Here is a 20,212-nt window from a genome sequence, read left to right as displayed (position 1 = left end):
CAACCGGGACTAAAGGCCCATCCCTATATATAGGACTCAGCTCACTTCACTTAGCCACAATTCAGAAGGGGGTGGTGGGTTTGCTTTTGGTTCCTCCTATGCACACAAGGTGTTCGATGAAATGCCCGAGAGCATGAAACAAACATGATATGAAGTGTCCGAGCCACACTTGAGCTTTCTCATTTATTTTTCCTCCGCGATCGCGGTTAGCAACTTGAACCTTTCATGTGTCATTGATAAAATATGCATGTGTGTAGTTCATTGTTTAATTTGTATTATTTCTAGCTAGTTAGTTTAACAAATGCATGATGGTTAATTATATACTTTATATAATAATAATGCAGATGAATCGGCAATGGATGTACGGTCCCCGACTCTCCGGCGAGTTCACTACAGGTTTGAAAGATTTCCTCGTAGTGGCAAATGCGAACAAGCAGCGAGGTTTTATTATCTGTCCATGTGTTGTCTGTAAGAATCAGAAGGGTTACTCCTCCTCAAGAGACGTTCACATGCACCTGCTTCGGCACGGTTTCATGCGAAGCTATAATTGTTGGACCAAGCATGGAGAAAGAGGGGTTAGAATGGAAGAAGATGAAGAACGGGATGATATCGATGACAACTATCATGATCATTTCGGTGATACTTTCATGGAGGATGATGCTGAAGGTGGGGAAGGGTTAGGTGAAGGTGAAGAAGAGGCACATGATGAGCCCGCTGATGATCTTGGTCGGACCATTGCTGATGCACGGAGACGCTGCGAAACTGACAAGGAGAGGGAGAATTTGGATCGCATGTTAGAGGATCACAAAAAGTCGTTGTACCCAGGATGCGATAATAGTCTGAAAAAGCTAGGCTGCACACTGGATTTGCTAAAATGGAAGGCACGGGAAGGTGTAGCTGACTCATCATTTGAAAATTTGCTGAAAATGTTGAAGAATATGTTTCCGAAGAATAACGAGTTGCCCGCTAGTACGTACGAAGCAAAGAAGGTTGTCTGCCCTCTAGGTTTAGAGGTTCTGAAGATACATGCATGCATTAACGACTGCATCCTCTACCGCGGTGAATACGAGAATTTGAATGAATGCCCTGTATGCACTGCATTGCGTTATAAGATCAGAGGCGATGACCCTGGTGACGATGTTGAGGGCGAGAAACCCAGGAAGAGGGTTCCCGCCAAGGTGATGTGGTATGCTCCTATAATACCACGGTTGAAACGTCTGTTCAGGAACAAAAAGCGTGCCAAGTCGTTGCGATGGCACAAAGAGGACCGTAAGTCCGACGGGGAGTTGAGACACCCCGCTGATGGAACGCAATGGAGAAAGATCGACAGAGTGTTCAAAGATTTTGCAGCTGACGCAAGGAACATAAGATTTGGTCTAAGTACTGATGGCATGAATCCTTTTGGCGAGCAGAGCTCCAGCCATAGCACCTGGCCCGTGACTCTATGCATCTACAACCTTCCTCCTTGGTTGTGCATGAAGCGGAAGTTCATTATGATGCCAGTGCTCATCCAAGGTCCAAAGCAACCCGGGAACGACATCGATGTGTACCTAAGGCCATTAGTTGATGAACTTTTATAGTTGTGGGGTAGACCTGGTGTACGTGTCTGGGATGAGCACAAAGAAGAGGAATTTGACCTACGAGCGTTGCTTTTTGTAACCATCAACGATTGGCCTGCTCTCAGTAACCTTTCGGGACAGACAAATAAGGGATACAATGCATGCACGCACTGCTTACATGAGACTGAAAGTGTACGTTTGGGTAATTGTAAGAAGAATGTGTACCTGGGTCATCGTTGATTTCTTCCCCGAAATCATAACGTAAGAAAGAAAGGCAAGCATTTCAACGGCAAGGCAGATCACCGGCCGAAGCCTGCGGAACGTACTGGTGCTGAGATATTTGATATGGTCAAGGATTTGAAAGTCATCTTTGGAAAGGGTCCTCGCGGACAATCAGTTCCGCGGGGAGTTGACGGGCACGCACCCATGTGGAAGAAGAAATCTATATTTTGGGAGCTAGAATATTGGAAAGTCCTAGATGTCCGCTCTGCAATCGACGTGATGCATGTTACGAAGAATATTTGCGTGAACCTGCTAAGCTTCTTGGGCGTGTATGGGAAGACAAATGATACAAAGGAAGCACGGCAGGACCAGCAACTTTTGAAAGACCCAGATGACCGGCATCCAGAATGGTTTCAAGGTCGTGCCAGCTACGCTCTTACCAAAGAAGAGAAGGTCATTTTTTTTGAATGCCTGAGCAGTATGAAGGTCCCGTCTGGCTCCTCGTCGAATATAAAGGGAATAATAAACATGGCGGACAAAGATTTCCTAAACCTGAAGTCTCACGACTGCCACGTGATTATGACGCAATTGCTTCCAATTGCTTTGAGGGGGCTCCTACCGGAAAATGTTCGAGTAGCCATTGTGAAGCTATGTGCATTCCTCAATGCAATCTCTCAGAAGGTAATCAATCCAGAAGATCTACCACGGTTACAGAACGATGTGGTCCAATGCCTTGTCAGTTTCGAGTTGGTGTTCCCACCATCCTTCTTCGATATTATGACACACCTCCTGCTCCACCTAGTCGAAGAGATTTCCATTCTCGGTCCTGTATTTCTACATAATATGTTCCCCTTTGAGAGGTTCATGGGAGTATTAAAGAAATATGTTCGTAAATGTGCTAGGCCAGAAGGAAGCATCGTCAAGGGCTATGGAAATGAGGAGGTAATTGAGTTCTGTATTGACTATGTTCCTGACCTTAAGCCGATTGGTATTCCTCAATCGCGGCACGAGGGGAGACTAAGTGGAAAAGGCACGGTCGGAAGGAAATCAACGATATGTATGGACGGTCATTCTATGACTAAAGCACACCACACAGTTCTGCAAAATTCCAGCTTGGTGGCTCCGTACTTCGAGCAACACAAGAATATTTTACGCTCGGACAACCCGGGGAAGCCTGAATCCTGGATTAGAAAGGCCCACATGGAGACTTTCGGCAGTTGGTTGCGAAAACATTTAATGAATGACAATGATGTTGGAGATCAGCTGTACATGTTGGCCAAGACACCATCTTCGACTATAACGACTTTCCAAGGGTACGAGATAAATGGGAATACGTTTTACACCATCGCCCAAGATAAAAAGAGCACCAACCAAAACAGTGGTGTCCGCTTTGATGCAGCAACCGAGAATGGGCAAAAGGTCACATATTATGGTTACATAGAGGAGATATGGGAACTTGACTATGGACCCTCCTTTAAGGTCCCTTTGTTCCGGTGCAAATGGTTCAAGCTAACAGGAGGTGGGGTAAAGGTGGACGAGCAATACGGAATGACAATGGTGGATTTCAACAATCTTGGTTACCTTGACGAACCATTCGTCCTTGCCAAAGATGTCGCTCAGGTTTTTTATTTGAAGGACATGAGTAGCAAACCGAGGAAACGGAAAGATAAGAAAACGATCAGTACATCATGCGATGATCCAAAGCGCCACATTGTTCTTTCAGGGAAAAGAAACATCGTGGGAGTGGAGGACAAGACAGACATGTCAGAAGATTATAATATGTTTGGTGAAATTCCGCCCTTCAAAGTGAACACTGACCCAAGCATTAAGTTAAATGATGAGGATGCTCCATGGATACGGCACAATCGTAAGCAAGCAGGGACACAAGGGAAGAATTGATGTGTAATAATTTATTGTACCAAACTTTGTTGAATGGATCATGTGAATTAAAACGTACGATGGCGAATCCGGATGATTTGTATTTGGTCGATGAACTGAATGATGTATCAAACCTTTTGTCAAACCTTCAAGGGATCGAGGATGTAGAACAAAACAATCGGTATCGCCATCATACAGCCCTGCCGTGGCTACTGAGTGCATATATGCATACCAAATGCACGGCAGGACGTATGATGGCGAATCCGGATGATTTGTATTTGGTCGATGAACTGAATGATGTATCAAGCCTTTTGTCAAACCTTCAAGGGATCGAGGATGTAGAACAAAACAATCGGTCTGAATTTTTAAAATGAATTAGTTTTATTTTTCTGGATTTTTTGATATATTATTTGTATTTTTAAGATTTTAAAACGAATTAGTTTTATTTTTTTGAATTTTTTGATATATTATTTGTATTTTTAAGATTTTCAAATGAATTAGTTTTATTTTTTTGAATTTTTTGATATATTATTTGTATTTTTAAGATTTTCAAATGAATTAGTTTTATTTTTTTGAATTTTTTGATATATTATTTCTATTTTTAAGATTTTAAAATGAACTAGTTTTATTTTTCTGAATTTTTTGATATATTATTTGTATTTTTAAGATTTTAAAATGAATTAGTTTTATTTTTTTGAATTTTTTGATATATTATTTCTATTTTTAAGATTTTAAAATGAATTAGTTTTATTTTTCTGAATTTTTTGATATATTATTTATATTTTTCAGATTTTAAAATGAATTAGTTTTATTTTTCTGAATTTTTTGATATATTATTTGTATTTTTAAGATTTTAAAATGAAAAGTATTTGAAAAACGACCTTTAGTCGCGGTTCGTGACACGAACCGCGACTAAAGGCTCTTTCCGCGCGGGAACGAAAACGGCGCGAAAGAACCTTTAGTCCCTGTTGGGGACACCAACCGCGACTAAAGGGTACCTTTAGTCGCAGTTGGTGTCCCCAACCGCGACTAAAGGGGGGCATTGGTCCCGGTTGGTGCCACGAACCGGGACCAATGCTCTGTCTATATATACAACACTTAGTAAATTTTCCCCCACCTCCCATTCTCCTCTCGACGCCGACGCCCTGCCCCGACGCCGATCGACGCCGACGCCGCCAGGCTACTGCTGCGCCGCCCTTCCCCGAGCCTGCACGCTCCCCCAGTGAGCTCCGCCGCCCCCAGTGAGCTCTGCCCCCACTTCCCCTGCCCTACGCCGCCGCCCTTGCCCTGCACTGCCACCGCCGCCCCTGCCCTGCCCTGCGCGCCGCCGCCACCGCTGCCCCTGCCCCTGCGCGCTGCCGCCGCCCCCAAGTGAGCTCCGCTCCCCTTCCCCCTGCGCCGCCGCGTGCTGCCGCCCCTTCCCTGCGCTGCCACCGCCGCCGCAACTGCCCTGCGAGTTGCCGCCGCCACCGCCCCTAATTAAAAGAAAAGGAAAAAGAAAATGGCATAACTAATTAAAAGAAAAGGAAAAACATCAATTTTCTGTTCTGGTCATAAAAGAAAAGGAAAAAGAAAATGGCATAACTAATTAAATAATTATCCCAAAATTATGTTTAATACCTCAAAATGTTCAGTGAAACATTTGGCACATGTTTTCAACCTTATACATGCAGTTTGACATCTAAAGTATTTCTGTTTTTTGTTGTTTTCCAAAAATGGCTGAAATGAAAGCAAAAATTAATAGCTCTTAATCATTCAACCGTCGCTGCTCCTCCTCTATGTCCCCTTAATCTTATTTTTTAATTCCTTTATAATTAATTAATTTTTACTACATGCAGGAGTGACATATGGCGGACGATAGAGCCGAGCCGCTTAGGGATCCGGAGGCTGAACGTTATTTAATGGGCATCATAAACAACGAGATTCCTTATGTGCCGGGCTCAGAATATGAGCAAGAAGAGGATGTAGTCTCTTCTTTTCTGAACCTTGACGGTGGAACAGACATTGTCGATGATCAAGAAGGTGAAGGAACGGACATTGTCGACGGAGGTCAACCGTCAACAAACGACGATCTCGAATTGCAAGTAGCAACCACCTCCGGCGAGGTATATATATACATTGAGCCTCTCGTGATACAAACTTACTGAAATGTGAATACATATGTATTAACGCGCACGACTCTCTTTCTTTTTTTAGCATTCGGCCGGATCGAGTACGACAAAGCATGGCAAATCCAAGGCGATGAAAACAGGAGAAACATATGCCATTGATTTTGTCAGTGAAACCGGCAAGCCCCTACAGCACACCTCAAAGTTTATCAACCAATGCGGAGTCGTTGTTAGAGACAACATCCCGATCACCGTCCAGGAATGGAAGGAGCCAAAGAAGGCACGTCTTGGTTTCAGTTTTGTCGACAAGAGAACGAAAAAGGATTGCTGGAGAAAGCTTATGGAACATTTCATTCTACCTCCGGAATACAACAAAGTCGATGAATTCGGTAACGAGGTTCCGGGTGGACGTGAGAGGAGGAGGCTAGTTAAAGAGTTCGCTCTTCAGAAGATGGCCGAAGCATTCCGGAACTTCAAGAAAAATTTAACCCGTGACTATGTCAACAAGGGCAAGACTCCGGATTTCAATGGACAACATGAGAAACTGAAAGATGATTGGCCAGAATTTGTGAGGCAAAAGAAATCGGAGCATTTCAAGGAAATATCGAAAAAAATAAGGATAATGCGAGTAAGAAAAAGTTCCATCATATTATGGGGCCAGGAGGATACCGCCTTTCGGAGCCTAAGTGGCAGAAGATGGAGGAGGACCTGAGGGTGCGAGGAATCCCTCTAGGTACAGAGGGATGGGATCCAAGGGCCAAAAGCTGGTGGTACGGGCATGGGGGATCGCTAGACCCGGAGACAGGGGTGTGTGTTCACCGGAAGAAAAAGTTTGCTCCCACCCAAGCCCTTATTGACGCAATGACCCAAGCTCAAGAGGGCTTGATCAAGTTCAACAGAGAGAAAGACGCACTGACAACAGCCCTCGGGAATGATGAACACGGAGGACGTGTACGAGGCAAAGGCAGAATTCCGTGGAAAGTAGGGTTTTCCCAGGACAATGACCCGTACTGTTACAGAAGCCGTAAGAGAAAGACGGACCGGGATGCAGATCTTTTGGCGAAGTTTGCATCGGAACTCCATGAGTTGAAGCAGACCGTGCATGAACTAGTAAAAGAAAAATCGGCTGCAGGGCCGCATGAAGATCATGAAGCGGATCGCGGAAGCCAGCAGCGGAGAAGCAGCGTGGCTTCCATGGATGCCCCGCCTGGTGCTAATGCACCGACGATCGAGATTCGTGCACCGGAGCCTCACTACCCCGTGGATGATGTAAAGGAGATGAAAGAATGTGATCTGCATTATCCCGTGGGGAACGTTTCCACGAAGGTAGCTACCGGCAGTGCTTTACCCTGTACACCTGGAGCACTCCACCACAACAACCCCATTGCATATGGCTATGCTCGTGTCACGGTGGAAGACATAGTCCAAGAGTTTGAGGACCTGGAGATTGACAAAGCTACACCCGAAGGGGAGAGAAGACTTGGAGATGTCAAGCGCCAGATCATTCTATGGAAAAAGAAGTACATAGTGTTTCCAGGCGAGGCGCCAAGGCTAACAAGTCCACCCCCCCTCCGATGGTGGTGGTGGTGGTGGTGGTGGCGGTGGCGGTGGTGGTGGTCGTGGTGGTTCACCTACACCTCCTTCACGCCATTCGACGCCGTCCCCCGATCCACAACCTCCGGCGGGTAAGCAGCCGCCGGCCCCAATCCTCCTCCGGCGGGTACGACGCCCCCCAATCCACCTCCGGCGAAGAAGCAGAAGCAGGCGGACAGCAAGGAAACCCGCTCCTGGACTATTAACCCGGACCCTTATGTACCTAAGACCACAAGGGTACCGGAGCCATCACTGAAGCCTCTCCTCCCAAGGCCTTGGGAACTTAGTGAAGCTGAAACCAAATTGGTCGCGTCTGCTCATTATGAGAAATGGAAGGCGGATACGAAGGCGATAAAAGAGCCTGAGCCCAAGCCAGTATTCACTGAGAAGCAAAAGAAGTGGGCTAAGGATTTTTTGACGACACCGTCCCAAGCCGAGCTGAATATGCCTGACGACTATGGACATGAACTTCGTAGGCAAGCAAAAATATTGAAGGAGGAGAAAGAAGAAAGTAAAAAAAGCGGGAAACAAGTTGACCAGCTCGGGATGCAGAATAAACAATCGATCCCCCCGCTCACAGTGAAAACCGGTCCGGAAGAGGACCCCGAGATCATAGCAGCTGCGGCAGCACTTGGATTGACTGTAGCGAGTGCCATGAAACAAGCGTCCGAGATGGGTTTGACTCTTCGTGCCTTGTTAGGCCTTGAGGATGCGCCAGTATGTGAGATAGCATTACAATATGTGCGGAATGGGCCTCTCGTCGAGCCTGCGCGGGAAAAGAGTCTACCACCACAAATGCGAAATCTGCTACGTTGGTACAAGCATTTCATAACATGGGCCGACAAAGAATATGTTTATGCGGATGTTACAGAGGAGCATCACACCAAGCGGTACTCTGTACAAGTTCATATGAGTGAATTGTTCCAGCTGTTCAATCTGCGCGAGCTCGACAAATCTATCCTGAGTTGCTACGTTCTGTAAGTGATTTATTTCTACCTCATCTCGTTCTTCATTGCCTGCACTATATATATATATATATATATATATATATATATATATATATATATATATATATATATATATATATATATTGTCCTAACTATATTGTTGCGTACGCTATTATGCAGATTGAAGATTTGGGAATGCAAAATAAGAAACATCCATGATGTTGGGTTCATTGACCCACATATCGTTAATGGACATGTGTTACAAAATCACCCCGAAGACGTGGAGAAAGACTTGTACAAGTTTCTTAGAAAGCATCAACTCAAAAGTCATATTCTATTTCCTTACCATTTTGGGTGAGTGTTTCTCTCTTGTGCCCATTCTCTTTTGTTTACTCCATGCATGGTATGTCTAATCGATGAGTTATGCATGACTGTGCATGTAACGTGTCCGCAGGTTCCACTGGATTCTGCTAAATATTGAACTTCACACCTCCAGAGTTCTAATCATGGACTCTATGGATTCGGATTCAAAGCGTTGGGCCGACATGAGAAAAATGCTGCAAAAGTAATTATTTTCAATCATTTGAGCTCTATATCGATCGGTCTCTTTCGTTCATTTCCTAATATCAAGTAACTAATAACTCCCTTGTTCATTTAATTTTCTTTGCCCTGTAGGGTTTGGAGACGGTTCTCAGAAGAAATTGTCGGTGAATTCAAACATGAGCTAGATTTTAGAAGGTTAGTTAATGTGGATAAGCAGCCACCGGGGACCAATCTATGTGGATACTATGTTTGTGAGAACATCCGGAGACACACCTCTGAGCGGAAGGCATCGGATAGCGTGCGGAAGGCGACGGATAACTTGCGGAGGAGGCTTAGTCCAGAAGCTCGCTTCCGACCAATTCAAGATGAATTAGCAGGATTTTTCATGAGGGAAGTCATCAATCCTAAAGGAGAACACTATACCGAGGACGAAGAAATTTATATGCATACCCGAGATTGAAACTTGTTCGAAGTTGTATATGGTCATCCATCCTAATTGTGTATGGAAACTTGTTCGAAGTTGTATATGGTCACCCGAGATTGAATATATATTATATATTCCTCTTGAATTCTTCTTTTTTGAAATTTCATATGCATGTATATAGTAGCGTAGAATATGTGTACTGAAACTTCATCAAAATTAAAATAAAACACAAAATAAAATATAAAAGAAATAAAACACTACAAATTAAAAAGAAACCAGGTTTAGGGGGGCTAAAACCCTAAACCTGCGGAGGAGGCCTTTAGTCCCGGTTAGCCACGAGAACCGGGACTAAAAGGTCCTCCGCCCCGACGGACTCCTGGCGCCCATGTGGACGGGCCTTTAGTCGCGGTTCGTAAGAGGCGCGACTAAAGGGGGAGCCTTTAGTCGCGCATATTTAGTCCCGGTTGCACAGCCGGGATTAATGGCCTTTGCGAACCGGGACTAAAGGCATATTTTCTACTAGTGACATATGGTATGTCGAGATGGTAAAACCATAGATCTCTAGCAGCACTACCACAATACCTAGCAACAATATGAGGTTTCTTCTAGTGGGACAACTGTCCGCCTGTTATTCACCATCTTGCAGATGAAATAAGCTTTTGGTTTAGTGCACTTATCCATATGGTGCCTAGGCTCTCCATATCTGACGCAAACAACATTAACATATGACCTCAAACCAAGAGCAGCAGCACCACCTGATTTAGGCATCTGGTGATCTTGGCTATTCTTAGTTGGTTTTTGTTGGCCCAGGCCTCCACGCCGCACTGACCGCGCCTATTACCTCCACGTTGCAGCGAGGGCGCGCACGCACCAGCTGTTGGACGGGCGCACAAACAGCCGCTCCATCTTGCCCCCATGGGCGCGCATCGGGCGGATCCGGGACACGCAGATCGCCAAGCTCGAGATCCCCTCGACGCGCCGAGCAGCAGCCCTATACGATGCGCCTCACCAGCAGGGGAAAAAGTGCCCCGCCGCCGCCTTCCTTGGGGCCGGACTGGGCTTCCCCGGCGGGCGCCCTCTAGCAGCGACGAGACTGGATGGGGGAGGAGGAGGAATGGTGGTGGCGCTTGGGTTTCTACCCCCGTGTCGCCAGAGTGAGGCGACGCGGGGGTCGAGGTAGCATGACGTTTTTCTGAGCTCGCTCAAATGACAACATACTCACGGTAGCACGATGGGCTTGAGAAACAACAATCCTACCCTACACTCCTTTTCTTAATAGCAGTAGAAACAAGCTAGGTTTATACACGTAGCATGTCTGCCAGAGAAAAAGGCAATGCTCCTACTCATCATGATGACACGATGCCCACGAGAAATAAACCATATACAGTCTTGCTAAGTCTCAGTCGACTAAGATTTAACAAAGTCTCAGTCGATGTTATATCCGTAAGATATTACATTAAGATCCGTGTAAAATTTTCTTTATAGTTTTTTCTTTTTCTCTCTTGCATGTTATATCACTTGACCGAGATTTGGTTAAATCTCAGTCGATTAAGACCTAACCACACCCAACCATGCATGTATGCATGAGACCTCAACGGGAACAGCTAGAAGCATGCCCACGAGGGTCACCAAATCCGAACAAAAACTACCAGAACTTAACCCAGAGGGCCACTCGAACAGCTACGATCCAACAATTCGGCGATGAGCAAAGCTGAGCCCGACAAATTAATTGCCCCCATGCATCAACATCTCCTGTGGCCGTGGAGCAGCAGTCGCGTACAGCAACACACTCGGAAAACAATTGCACCTGACACGCCAGTCCGCCGTCGTGGGCCACGCGCGCCACGACCAAAGGACGACGTACGTACGACCTGTGCACCACCCTCGGACGGGCCCGGCGACAGCGTGCTCCCTCCTCACCGTAGCCATCCCTCCACCTTCCACTCTCACGGCTCCACCCTACCTATCCTCCTCACCGCAACTGAGGCCTGACGCGCACGCGACGATCGCCCAGTACGGCCAGCGACCCCGACGCCGTAACACGATTATTTCGACGGGCCGCCGTGTCAGCCACGCAGACGATCAATAGCCCGACACGGAAGCCCCGACGCTGGACCGGGTTCCGTAGCAAAGGACGCCGTACGTACAGGCAGCGGCGCACGGGTGCGCCACGCACCGGCGGCTTAATCTTCTAACCTAATCCCCTCCCGGCCCGCTCGAGCCAAGCAGAAACACTCCTATAAAAACCACCGCGAGTGCCGCGAAGCACACCCACACACGCACACTTCTCGCTCGGCTCTAGGCCTCTAGCTAGCTATCCTGCAGCAAGTAGCTTCCCGGCGGCAGCGACGGCGAGAGCGCGGCTGCAGTTGGACCGCCGGCGAGGGAGGTGCCGTCATCATGCAAGGGGACCAGGCGGAGAAGAGGGGGAAGGTGAAGAAGGGGTGGCTTGCGGTGCGGGTCGGCCAGGCCCAGGCGGAGCAGCAGGGCGACGGGTTCCGGCGGTTCGTCATCCCCATCGCCTACCTCTACCACCCGCTCTTCCAGCGGCTTCTGGAGGCGGCCCGGGACACGTACGGCTACAACTCGGCCGGCCCGCTCTGGCTGCCCTGCCCCGTCGACGAGTTCCTCCGCCTGCGCGCGCTCGTCGACCGGGAGACGGCGCACTCGCACTCCTCCTCCTCCTCGCACCGCGTGCACGTGCAGGCCGGTGGCCACCACCAGCAGCACGGCTACTCCTTCGCCCCGTGCACCCGCGCCAGGGTCACCTCCTGATCGACCGACCGACCATCGAGCCCCGGCGGCCCTTCGTGCGTGCGTGCGCATGGCGACTGTGGGCACCGGAGCTCGCGTGCGGGGAGGAGTCCCATCTGTGCACCGGAGACGACGCACGTGTACACTACACGTACATAGAGAGGCAGAGAGATACGGAGATGCTTGAGAGGCAGTAGGTGATTAGTCTATGATCCATATTGCTTATGATTTCGGCCTTGTTCTTCTGATTCTTACACATGCATGTGTATCACTAGATTAGTTAACAGACCCGATGTATAATCAACAGTTGAATTCGATCAGTCGTTACAGCCGGGTTTACATATACTACAACTTGATCTGCTTCCCATCGTTTTTCTTTTTGTAAACTTCCAGCTCAAATTGAACAAGTTCGAATTCGGCAGTGCTAATGCCAATCGCTAGTAGCCCAAGTTCGAAAACGGCACGCAGCGAGCATACAGCAGCAGCGCACCCAGCGAGAAGGAGTCGAGGAGGAGGCCCTGACTGCAAGTGACATAGCCCGACGGCGTGCACGCGCTGCGTGTTCTGTACGTATCATCAACCGTTTATTTATGCTATTTGACAATATTGGTCTGGTGGTATAGATCTGGAACAGATAGAAACGAGGAGTGATGTTCTGGATGATATTTTTGGCGTGTAGTTTGCAGACGACCCGTGCAACGGGGTAGTTTACTCTTAAACCCTGTTCGGCAGCCCTCCGCTCCGCAACTCCGCTTCGGGAGCGGGCTGAGCGGCACCGAACACCTCAACTCCGTGAATTTTTAAGAGCATCTTCAACAGCCGCGCAACGCGCCGCGCACAAAAAACGCATTTGCCGCGCGCCGTTCGCCTGGTTTGGCGTGGGCGGCAGCGCTGGCTCCAGCAGCCGCGTCAAAATTGAGCGCGCGCGTAGCTCCACGGCCGCGCTAAAATGCAGCGCGCGCTAAACATTGCGTACATTTTTTTAATAAAACGATAATAAAATTCATAGATAGAAAAAACGATACATAGATATTTTACATAGTTCCATAGCATAGATAGATAAAAACTACTAGATAGTGCAACGACATAAAAAAACTACTAGATAGTGCAACTACATACGCAACTACATCCTACTCCCAGTCGTCGTCGTCGTCGTCATCATCATCATCGCCATCCTCGCTGGTATGGTCCGAGGTATCGAGCCACATGTCCTCCCAACGATCATCATCAGACGTAAAGATCGTCTGCCCACCATTCTCAACGATTTCGCACTGCGATATCGCCAGGGCCTTCCGCCGATGCCTGTCCAACCGCTCCTCGCGGCGCCTTTGCGTCTCCTCCTCGCGGTGCCTTGCCCAGTAGGCTTGCTCGTAGGTGACGTCCTCCGGGTGGCGCCGGCGCCAGTCCGTCATGACCCGCTCGTCCTCCTGGGCGACGAGGAGGCGGCGCTGCCGCTCAGCATGCTCCGCACGGTCTTGTGCCGTGGTAAGACGAGGCGGCGGGGGCGACGTCCAGTGCCTGTTGGAGCGTGTCCACGTCCTGGAAGTTCATCTGCGGGCGCGGCCTGCCTAGGCGCCACGCCGCCGCGTCGTACGCGCGGGCGGCCTCGTGCGCCGTCTCGAAGGTGCCGAGGCCGAGCCGGAGTTGACCGGACCGTATCTCGGAGTAGAACCCGCCGTTGGGACGTTGGCGGACGCCGCGGTAGCCCGACACTCGGCGGCGCGGCGGCATGGTGGCGCGGCGGTGACGGGGCGCTGGAGCGGTGGCGCGCGTGGCAGCGGAAGCAAACGAGAAAACGGTGGAGGCGCGCGTGGCAGCGGAAGAGGAAGAGAAGTGTGTGGAATAGGCGTGTGGCGAGCGCCGCAATTTAAAGGCGCGCCGGAAGCGGTGCGCCAAAAATAGCGCGCGAGCTGCCGACATTTTCCGCGCGCAATTTTCCTGCCACCGCTGAAGCGCGCCGAAACATCCCGCGCGCGCTAAAAACTCGATTTACCCCGCGCGCCGCGCGCGACTGTTGGAGATGCTCTAATCTGGGAGTGGAGCGGCACGTAGTAGATTTTCCCGGAGTAGCAAAAGTGATGCTCCGCGAACTCCGCCTTGGCTCCGCGTAAGAAACAGCCCTGAAGAAAAGAGCGTCTCGCCCAGCCCCGATTCCCCTCGCCTCGAAGCCTAGCCGCTGCCGCACGAGCATTGTCACCGCCCCGACGCGCCACTCGCTAGTGTTGCACCACGCGTTCCCCCGCATACGTCTCGTCCCCGACCTCGCCCAGCCGTGCATCTCCGCCTCTCGCTGTACCGCCCGCCCTACCAACCCCGCCGCCCTCATTCTGGTCGTGCTTCAACGCCGCCAGCCATCACCGAGCCCCTACACGGACGTCACCGACGCTGCCGGCCGTCCTCATCCTCCTCCACATCCTGCTTCCCAGCGCTTCCCTCCATCCAATTCTTCACCAAGGCCCTGCACTCCGTCTCTTCACCGAGCACAAACGCCACTGGCCGTCCTCGTCCTTCCATACGTCGGGCAAGGTGAGGACATCACATCAGCAGTTCAGCAATCCTCTATTTTTTATACCCAACCCGTAGCACCTATCCCAGCCGGTGATGGATGGACATTATTCTCTGAAACTTGTTTTTAGGAGTTGGAGTTGGCAGCCGAACATATCTTCAGATTCTGAAATGAGCTACAGGAGTCAAGAATTGAGGAGTGAGGAGCAGAGTTAAGAATTTGGAGGAGCGGAGTGTTGCCGAACAGGGCCTTAGTTTGCAAATTTGCTAGAGTAGATAAGAATTACTCTGCAGTATTGCAATACCATTGATTTAACTAATAAAGAATGAAATAATATTTTCCATATCTTCAGATGGATTTGCGCATCTATTTTAATTTGTTTCATACTTTGATTTCGAATAATAACCTTGGCAATAGTCAGTCCAAGAACTATTACCTCCGTCCTGGTTTATGAGTCCTCTTTGTATTTTGTGTCAAATTTTGACTAAATATTTAACTAACAAAATATTAACGCATGTCACCAAAAATTATATCGTTAGATTCGTATTCGAACATAGTTTTTAATTATATTATTTTTTATAACATGTACCTATCGGGTGTGGTGTCCACCATGGACGGCGTTGACAGGGGGACGTGGGTATCTGGCTGCGGATGGATCCTGGGTGGACGGCACCGTTATACAACAACGGCGGGCACGTCGGTGGGGGCTGCTAACGTACGACAATGCATGGGCGGCGGCCGGAGAGTACAATAGTGGCGTGAGGATGCGGATGCAAAGTAAGGGGGAGGGGCAGGACGGAGTGGAAGGGAATGGGACCGGAAGGAGGATTTTAGTGGTCCGTGGGCGTCGGAGTCCTACATGGCGGCGGTCTAGACTTACGTAAAGCCCCACTCCCCTCGTTTGCTTCCAATTTGTCCGGACCGCTCCGCAGACAAATACAGCATCGTGTTGGATGGCAAAATATCATCTGGACCGCAGAGTCCGGATGGATGCGGGCGATTTGAGGGTCCGCGTTGAAGATGCCCTTAACTAGTGAGCTAACAAGCATGGTGTGTTTGTTAGGGTATCTCGAACGGCAACCCGCAAATTTCCTCCTGCATTTGTTCGGGGACAGCGGGACCAGTCCACTGGCACGTGTGCGGAAAGCCGCCATCCAACATTGCCCGCTTGCACACGTCCGGATTTCATACAAACATGCCAGATTTCATACAGACCAGACGAAAACCTTTACATTTTGAAAATATTTTAACTAAAGATAAAATTATGTGCACGTAGGGTCGCGTGGAGCTCCACTCCCACGACAATGATACACTACACTAGTCTACGTTCAGCCGCCGTGGGTCCCTTTGTCTTCCCCATGACCGGCAGAACGCTCACTGGACTGCCGAGAGCCCCAAGGTATATTCTCCTCCCCCCCCCCCCCCCGTATCTTCCCTATTTCCGGCTACGTCGCTCATCGGAGTGGCAAAGAGGGTGCTTCAGCCAAAGGGGTAGGGGCGCCTCCGCTTTCGTTGAGGCCGGGCGGGGGTCGACGATGGTCTACGCAGAAGAACTGGGCAAGTCACCGGCTGTGCAAGCCGGCAACGCGCCGGCGGTGGCCTTCCTGGGACCCAAACTCTACTTTCCCTCAATGTTGGTGGCGGACGCGAACGTGTGGGCCACTGACTCATCGATCACCATGCAGCCGACTTCTTTCTCCGCCCACAGGGTGCGGTTATGCACGCGTTGACGGTGGATGGTGCGGTCGCAGGCACGGGAGGCACGGTACGGCATGACATCGTCCACAGCAGCGACGATGTCCATGCCACCGTGCTCCCCATCATGCTGGCTTGAAGCAACTCGCCACTCCTCCGCGAGCTAGCTTGGAGCGACAAGTTGTTGAATCACGTGCCAGCTTGGGGAGGCAACTTGCTTTGTCGGGCTAGGCGAGGAAGGTGGAGCAGCGAGCTGCCTCGCTCGCAGCAGTCGGGTTCGGAGGGCCACCCAGCCGGCTTTTATGCTGGAGAACTGCTCTTCCTACTCATCAGATGCAATCAAAAGCGTGGAGAAAATGAAGAAACTAGGAGCTGGGGAGGGGCGGAGTCGTGCGATTCTTGCCCGGTGTCTGGCCTACTTTAAATAGAGGGAAGATGGGAGGAGCTTACTCGGCGTTGTGTTTAATGTCGGCCAGTTTCGTGAACGGACGTGTGGCTGGAGTAGTTTTCTCGGCTTCCACGCGGGGTTAATTGAGACGTTTGAATGCGACGAGGAGGTGTGTTCAACGGGCCGTGTAGAGAGCGGCGCCCTCCGCCGGCGTGTCGCTTAAATGGCGGAGGCAGTGAGAGGTCGCGTCCATTCTGAGCCGTCTTCAATGGGGAAAGGGGGGAGGTTGTTATTTTTTGATGAAAGATGAATTTTATTGTCTCAAAAAGAAACATCAAGAGGATAGAAACACTACGAGCACACTCCCAGCTCTGCATGGTTAGAGGAACTCCAACGCGCCGACCCATTTCGTCTACGCGTGTCCGTTTGGGTTGCCGCGGACAGAAAAGCCGGCCCAACCCGCCGACCCAAACGGACGAGCGTCCACTTTCGTCCGCCCGCCAACCCATTCCTGGCCCACATTTCGTCCTCATTTGCATCGGCGCGGACAAGAAATGGACGCACGTGAGACACGCCTACTTTCCCCTTGGCCTGCCAGTCGGTGGCACATTGCCATTCTTTTCCACCCCTATCGATAGCAAGCCTCGCCCGCCCCACCCCGTCGTCGCCGCCGCCAATTCCGGTGTCCCTACCTACAGTCCGCACCTACATACTGTTGGAAATATGCCCTAGAGGCAATAATAAATGGTTATTATTATATTTCTTTGTTCATGATAATTGTCTATTGTTCATGCTATAATTGTGTTATCCGGAAATCGTAATACATGTGTGAATACATAGACCACAACGTGTCCCTAGTAAGCCTCTAGTTGACTAGCTCGTTGATCAACAGATAGTCATGGTTTCCTGACTATGGACATTGGATGTCATTGATAACGGGATCACATCATTAGGAGAATGATGTGATGGACAAGACCCAATCCTAAGCATAGCTCAAAGATCGTGTAGTTCGTTTGCTAGAGCTTTTCCAATGTCAAGTATCTTTTCCTTAGACCATGAGATCGTGCAACTCCCGGATGCCGTAGGAGTGCTTTGGGTGCACCAAACGTCACAACGTAACTGGGTGACTATAAAGGTACACTACGGGTATCTCCGAAAGTGTCTGTTGGGTTGGCACGGATCGAGACTGGGATTTGTCACTCCGTGTGACGGAGAGGTATCTCTGGGCCCACTCGGTAGTGCATCATCATAATGAGCTCAATGTGACTAAGGAGTTAGTCATGGGATCATGCATTACGGTACGAGTAAAGAGACTTGCCGGTAACGAGATTGAACAAGGTATTGGGATACCGACGATCGAATCTCGGGCAAGTAACATACCGATTGACAAAAGGGAATTGTGTACGGGATTGATTGAATCCTCGACATCGTGGTTCATCCGATGAGATCATCGTGGAACATGTGGGAGCCAACATGGGTATCCAGATCCCGCTGTTGGTTATTGACCGGAGAGGCGTCTCGGTCATGTCTGCATGTCTCCCGAACCCGTAGGGTCTACACACTTAAGGTTCGGTGACGCTAGGGTTGTAGATATATGAGTATGCGGAAACCCGAAAGTTGTTCGGAGTCCCGGATGAGATCCCGGACGTCACGAGGAGTTCCGGAATGGTTCGGAGGTGAAGAATTATATATAGGAAGTCCAGTTTTGGCCACCGGGAAAGTTTCGGGGGTTATCGGTATTGTACCGGGACCACCGGAAGGGTCCCGGGGGTCCACCGGATGGGGCCACCTATCCCGGAGGGCCCCATGGGCTGAAGTGGGAAGGGAACCAGCCCTTAGTGGGCTGGGGCGCCCCCCATGGGCCTCCCCCCTGCGCCTAGGGTTGGAAACCCTACGGTGGGGGGGCGCCCCACTTGACTTGGGGGGGAAGTTTCCCCCCCTTGGCCGCCGCCCCCCCCCCCCCCCATAGATGGGTTCCAGGCCGGCGCCCCCCCCCCTCCCAGGGGGCCTATATATAGTGGGGGGGGAGAGAGGGCAGCAACACCACAGCCCCTGGCGCCTCCCTCTCCCCCTGCAACACCTCCCCCTCTCGCAGAAGCTTGGCGAAGCCCTGCCGAGATACCGCTACATCCACCACCACGCCGCCGTGCTGCTGGATCTCCATCAACCTCTCCTTCCCCCTTGCTGGATCAAGAAGGAGGAGACGTCGCTGCTCCGTACGTGTGTTGAACGCGGAGGTGCCGTCCGTTCGGCACTCGGTCATCGGTGATTTGGATCACGGCGAGTACGACTCCATCAACCCCTTCATTGGAACGCTTTCGCTCGCGATCTACAAGGGTATGTAGATGCACTCCTTTTCCCTCGTTGCTAGTATACTCCATAGATGGATCTTGGTGATGCGTAGGAAATTTTAAAATTCTGCTACGATCCCCAACAGTGGCATCATGAGCCAGGCCTATGCGTAGTTATTATGCACGAGTAGAACACAAAGCAGTTGTGGGCGTAGATGTTGCCAATTCTTCTTGCCGCTACTAGTCTTATCTTGTTTCGGCGGTATTGTGGGATGAAGCGGCCCGGACCGACCTTACACGTACGCTTACGTGAGACAGGTTCCACCGACTGACATGCACTAGTTGCATAAGGTGGCTAGCGGGTGTCTGTCTCTCCCACTTTAGTCGGAACGGATTCGATGAAAAGGGTCCTTATGAAGGGTAAATAGAAATTGGCATATCACGTTGTGGTTCTACGTAGGTAAGAAACGTTCTTGCTAGAAACCTATACAAGCCACGTAAAAACTTGCAACAACAATTAGAGGACGTCTAACTTGTTTTTGCAGCATGTGCCTTGTGATGTGATATGGCCAGGAGATGTGATGAATGATATATGTGATGTATGAGATTGATCATATTCTTGTAATAGGAATCACGACTTGCATGTCGATGAGTATGACAACCGGCAGGAGCCATAGGAGTTGTCTTTATTTTTGCATGACCTGCGTGTCATTGAATAACGCCATGTAAATTACTTTACTTTATTGCTAAACGCGTTAGCCATAGAAGTAGAAGTAATCGTTGGCGTGACAACTTCATGAAGACACAATGATGGAGATCATGGTGTCATGCCGGTGACGAAGATGATCATCGTGCCCCGAAGATGGAGATCAAAGGAGCAAAATGATATTGGCCATATCATGTCACTATTTGATTGCATGTGATGTTTATCATGTTTTGCATCTTATTTGCTTAGAACGACGGTAGTAAGTAAGATGATCCCTTATAATAATTTCAAGAAGGTGTTCCCCCTAACTGTGCACCGTTGCGAAGGTTCATTGTTTCGAAGCACCACGTGATGATCGGGTGTGATAGATTCTAACGTTCGCATACAACGGGTGTTGACGAGCCTAGCATGTACAGACATGGCCTCGGAACACACGCAATACACTTAGGTTGACTTGACGAGCCTAGCATGTACAGACATGGCCTCGGAACACGGAGGACCGAAAGGTCGAGCATGAGTCGTATAGAAGATACGATCAACATGGAGATGTTCACCGATCTTGACTAGTCCGTCTCACGTGATGATCGGACACGGCCTA

The 20,212-nt window shown here is 49.8% G+C and overlaps 1 protein-coding gene and 1 long non-coding RNA gene across 2 annotated transcripts; both read left to right on the top strand.

The window, feature by feature from the left end:
- The first annotated feature begins 11,541 nt into the window (after positions 1 to 11,541).
- LOC109786552 (auxin-responsive protein SAUR32-like) lies at positions 11,542 to 12,371 on the top strand. Its single transcript, XM_020345123.4, has one exon. The coding sequence runs from the start codon at positions 11,675 to 11,677 to the stop codon at positions 12,047 to 12,049; it is 375 nt and encodes a 124-aa protein (XP_020200712.1). The 5' UTR covers positions 11,542 to 11,674; the 3' UTR covers positions 12,050 to 12,371.
- A 50-nt stretch (positions 12,372 to 12,421) lies between these two features.
- Positions 12,422 to 14,875, top strand: LOC141026281 (uncharacterized). The gene is made up of 2 exons (XR_012188113.1): positions 12,422 to 14,554; positions 14,665 to 14,875. It is a non-coding gene; the product is annotated as an uncharacterized lncRNA (long non-coding RNA).
- The last annotated feature ends 5,337 nt before the right edge of the window (positions 14,876 to 20,212 follow it).

Source organism: Aegilops tauschii, chromosome 6, assembly GCF_002575655.3.
Source record: "Aegilops tauschii subsp. strangulata cultivar AL8/78 chromosome 6, Aet v6.0, whole genome shotgun sequence".
In the NCBI taxonomy this organism is placed as follows: domain Eukaryota; kingdom Viridiplantae; phylum Streptophyta; class Magnoliopsida; order Poales; family Poaceae; genus Aegilops; species Aegilops tauschii.
Note: the sequence above shows the minus strand (reverse complement) of the source record. Positions and strands in the feature narration are given on the sequence as shown.

What these genes read in the sequence shown, in the direction of transcription:
- LOC109786552 (XM_020345123.4), top strand. Translation starts at nt 11,675, where the DNA reads ATGCAAGGGGACCAGGCGGAGAAGAGGGGGAAGGTGAAGAAGGGGTGG.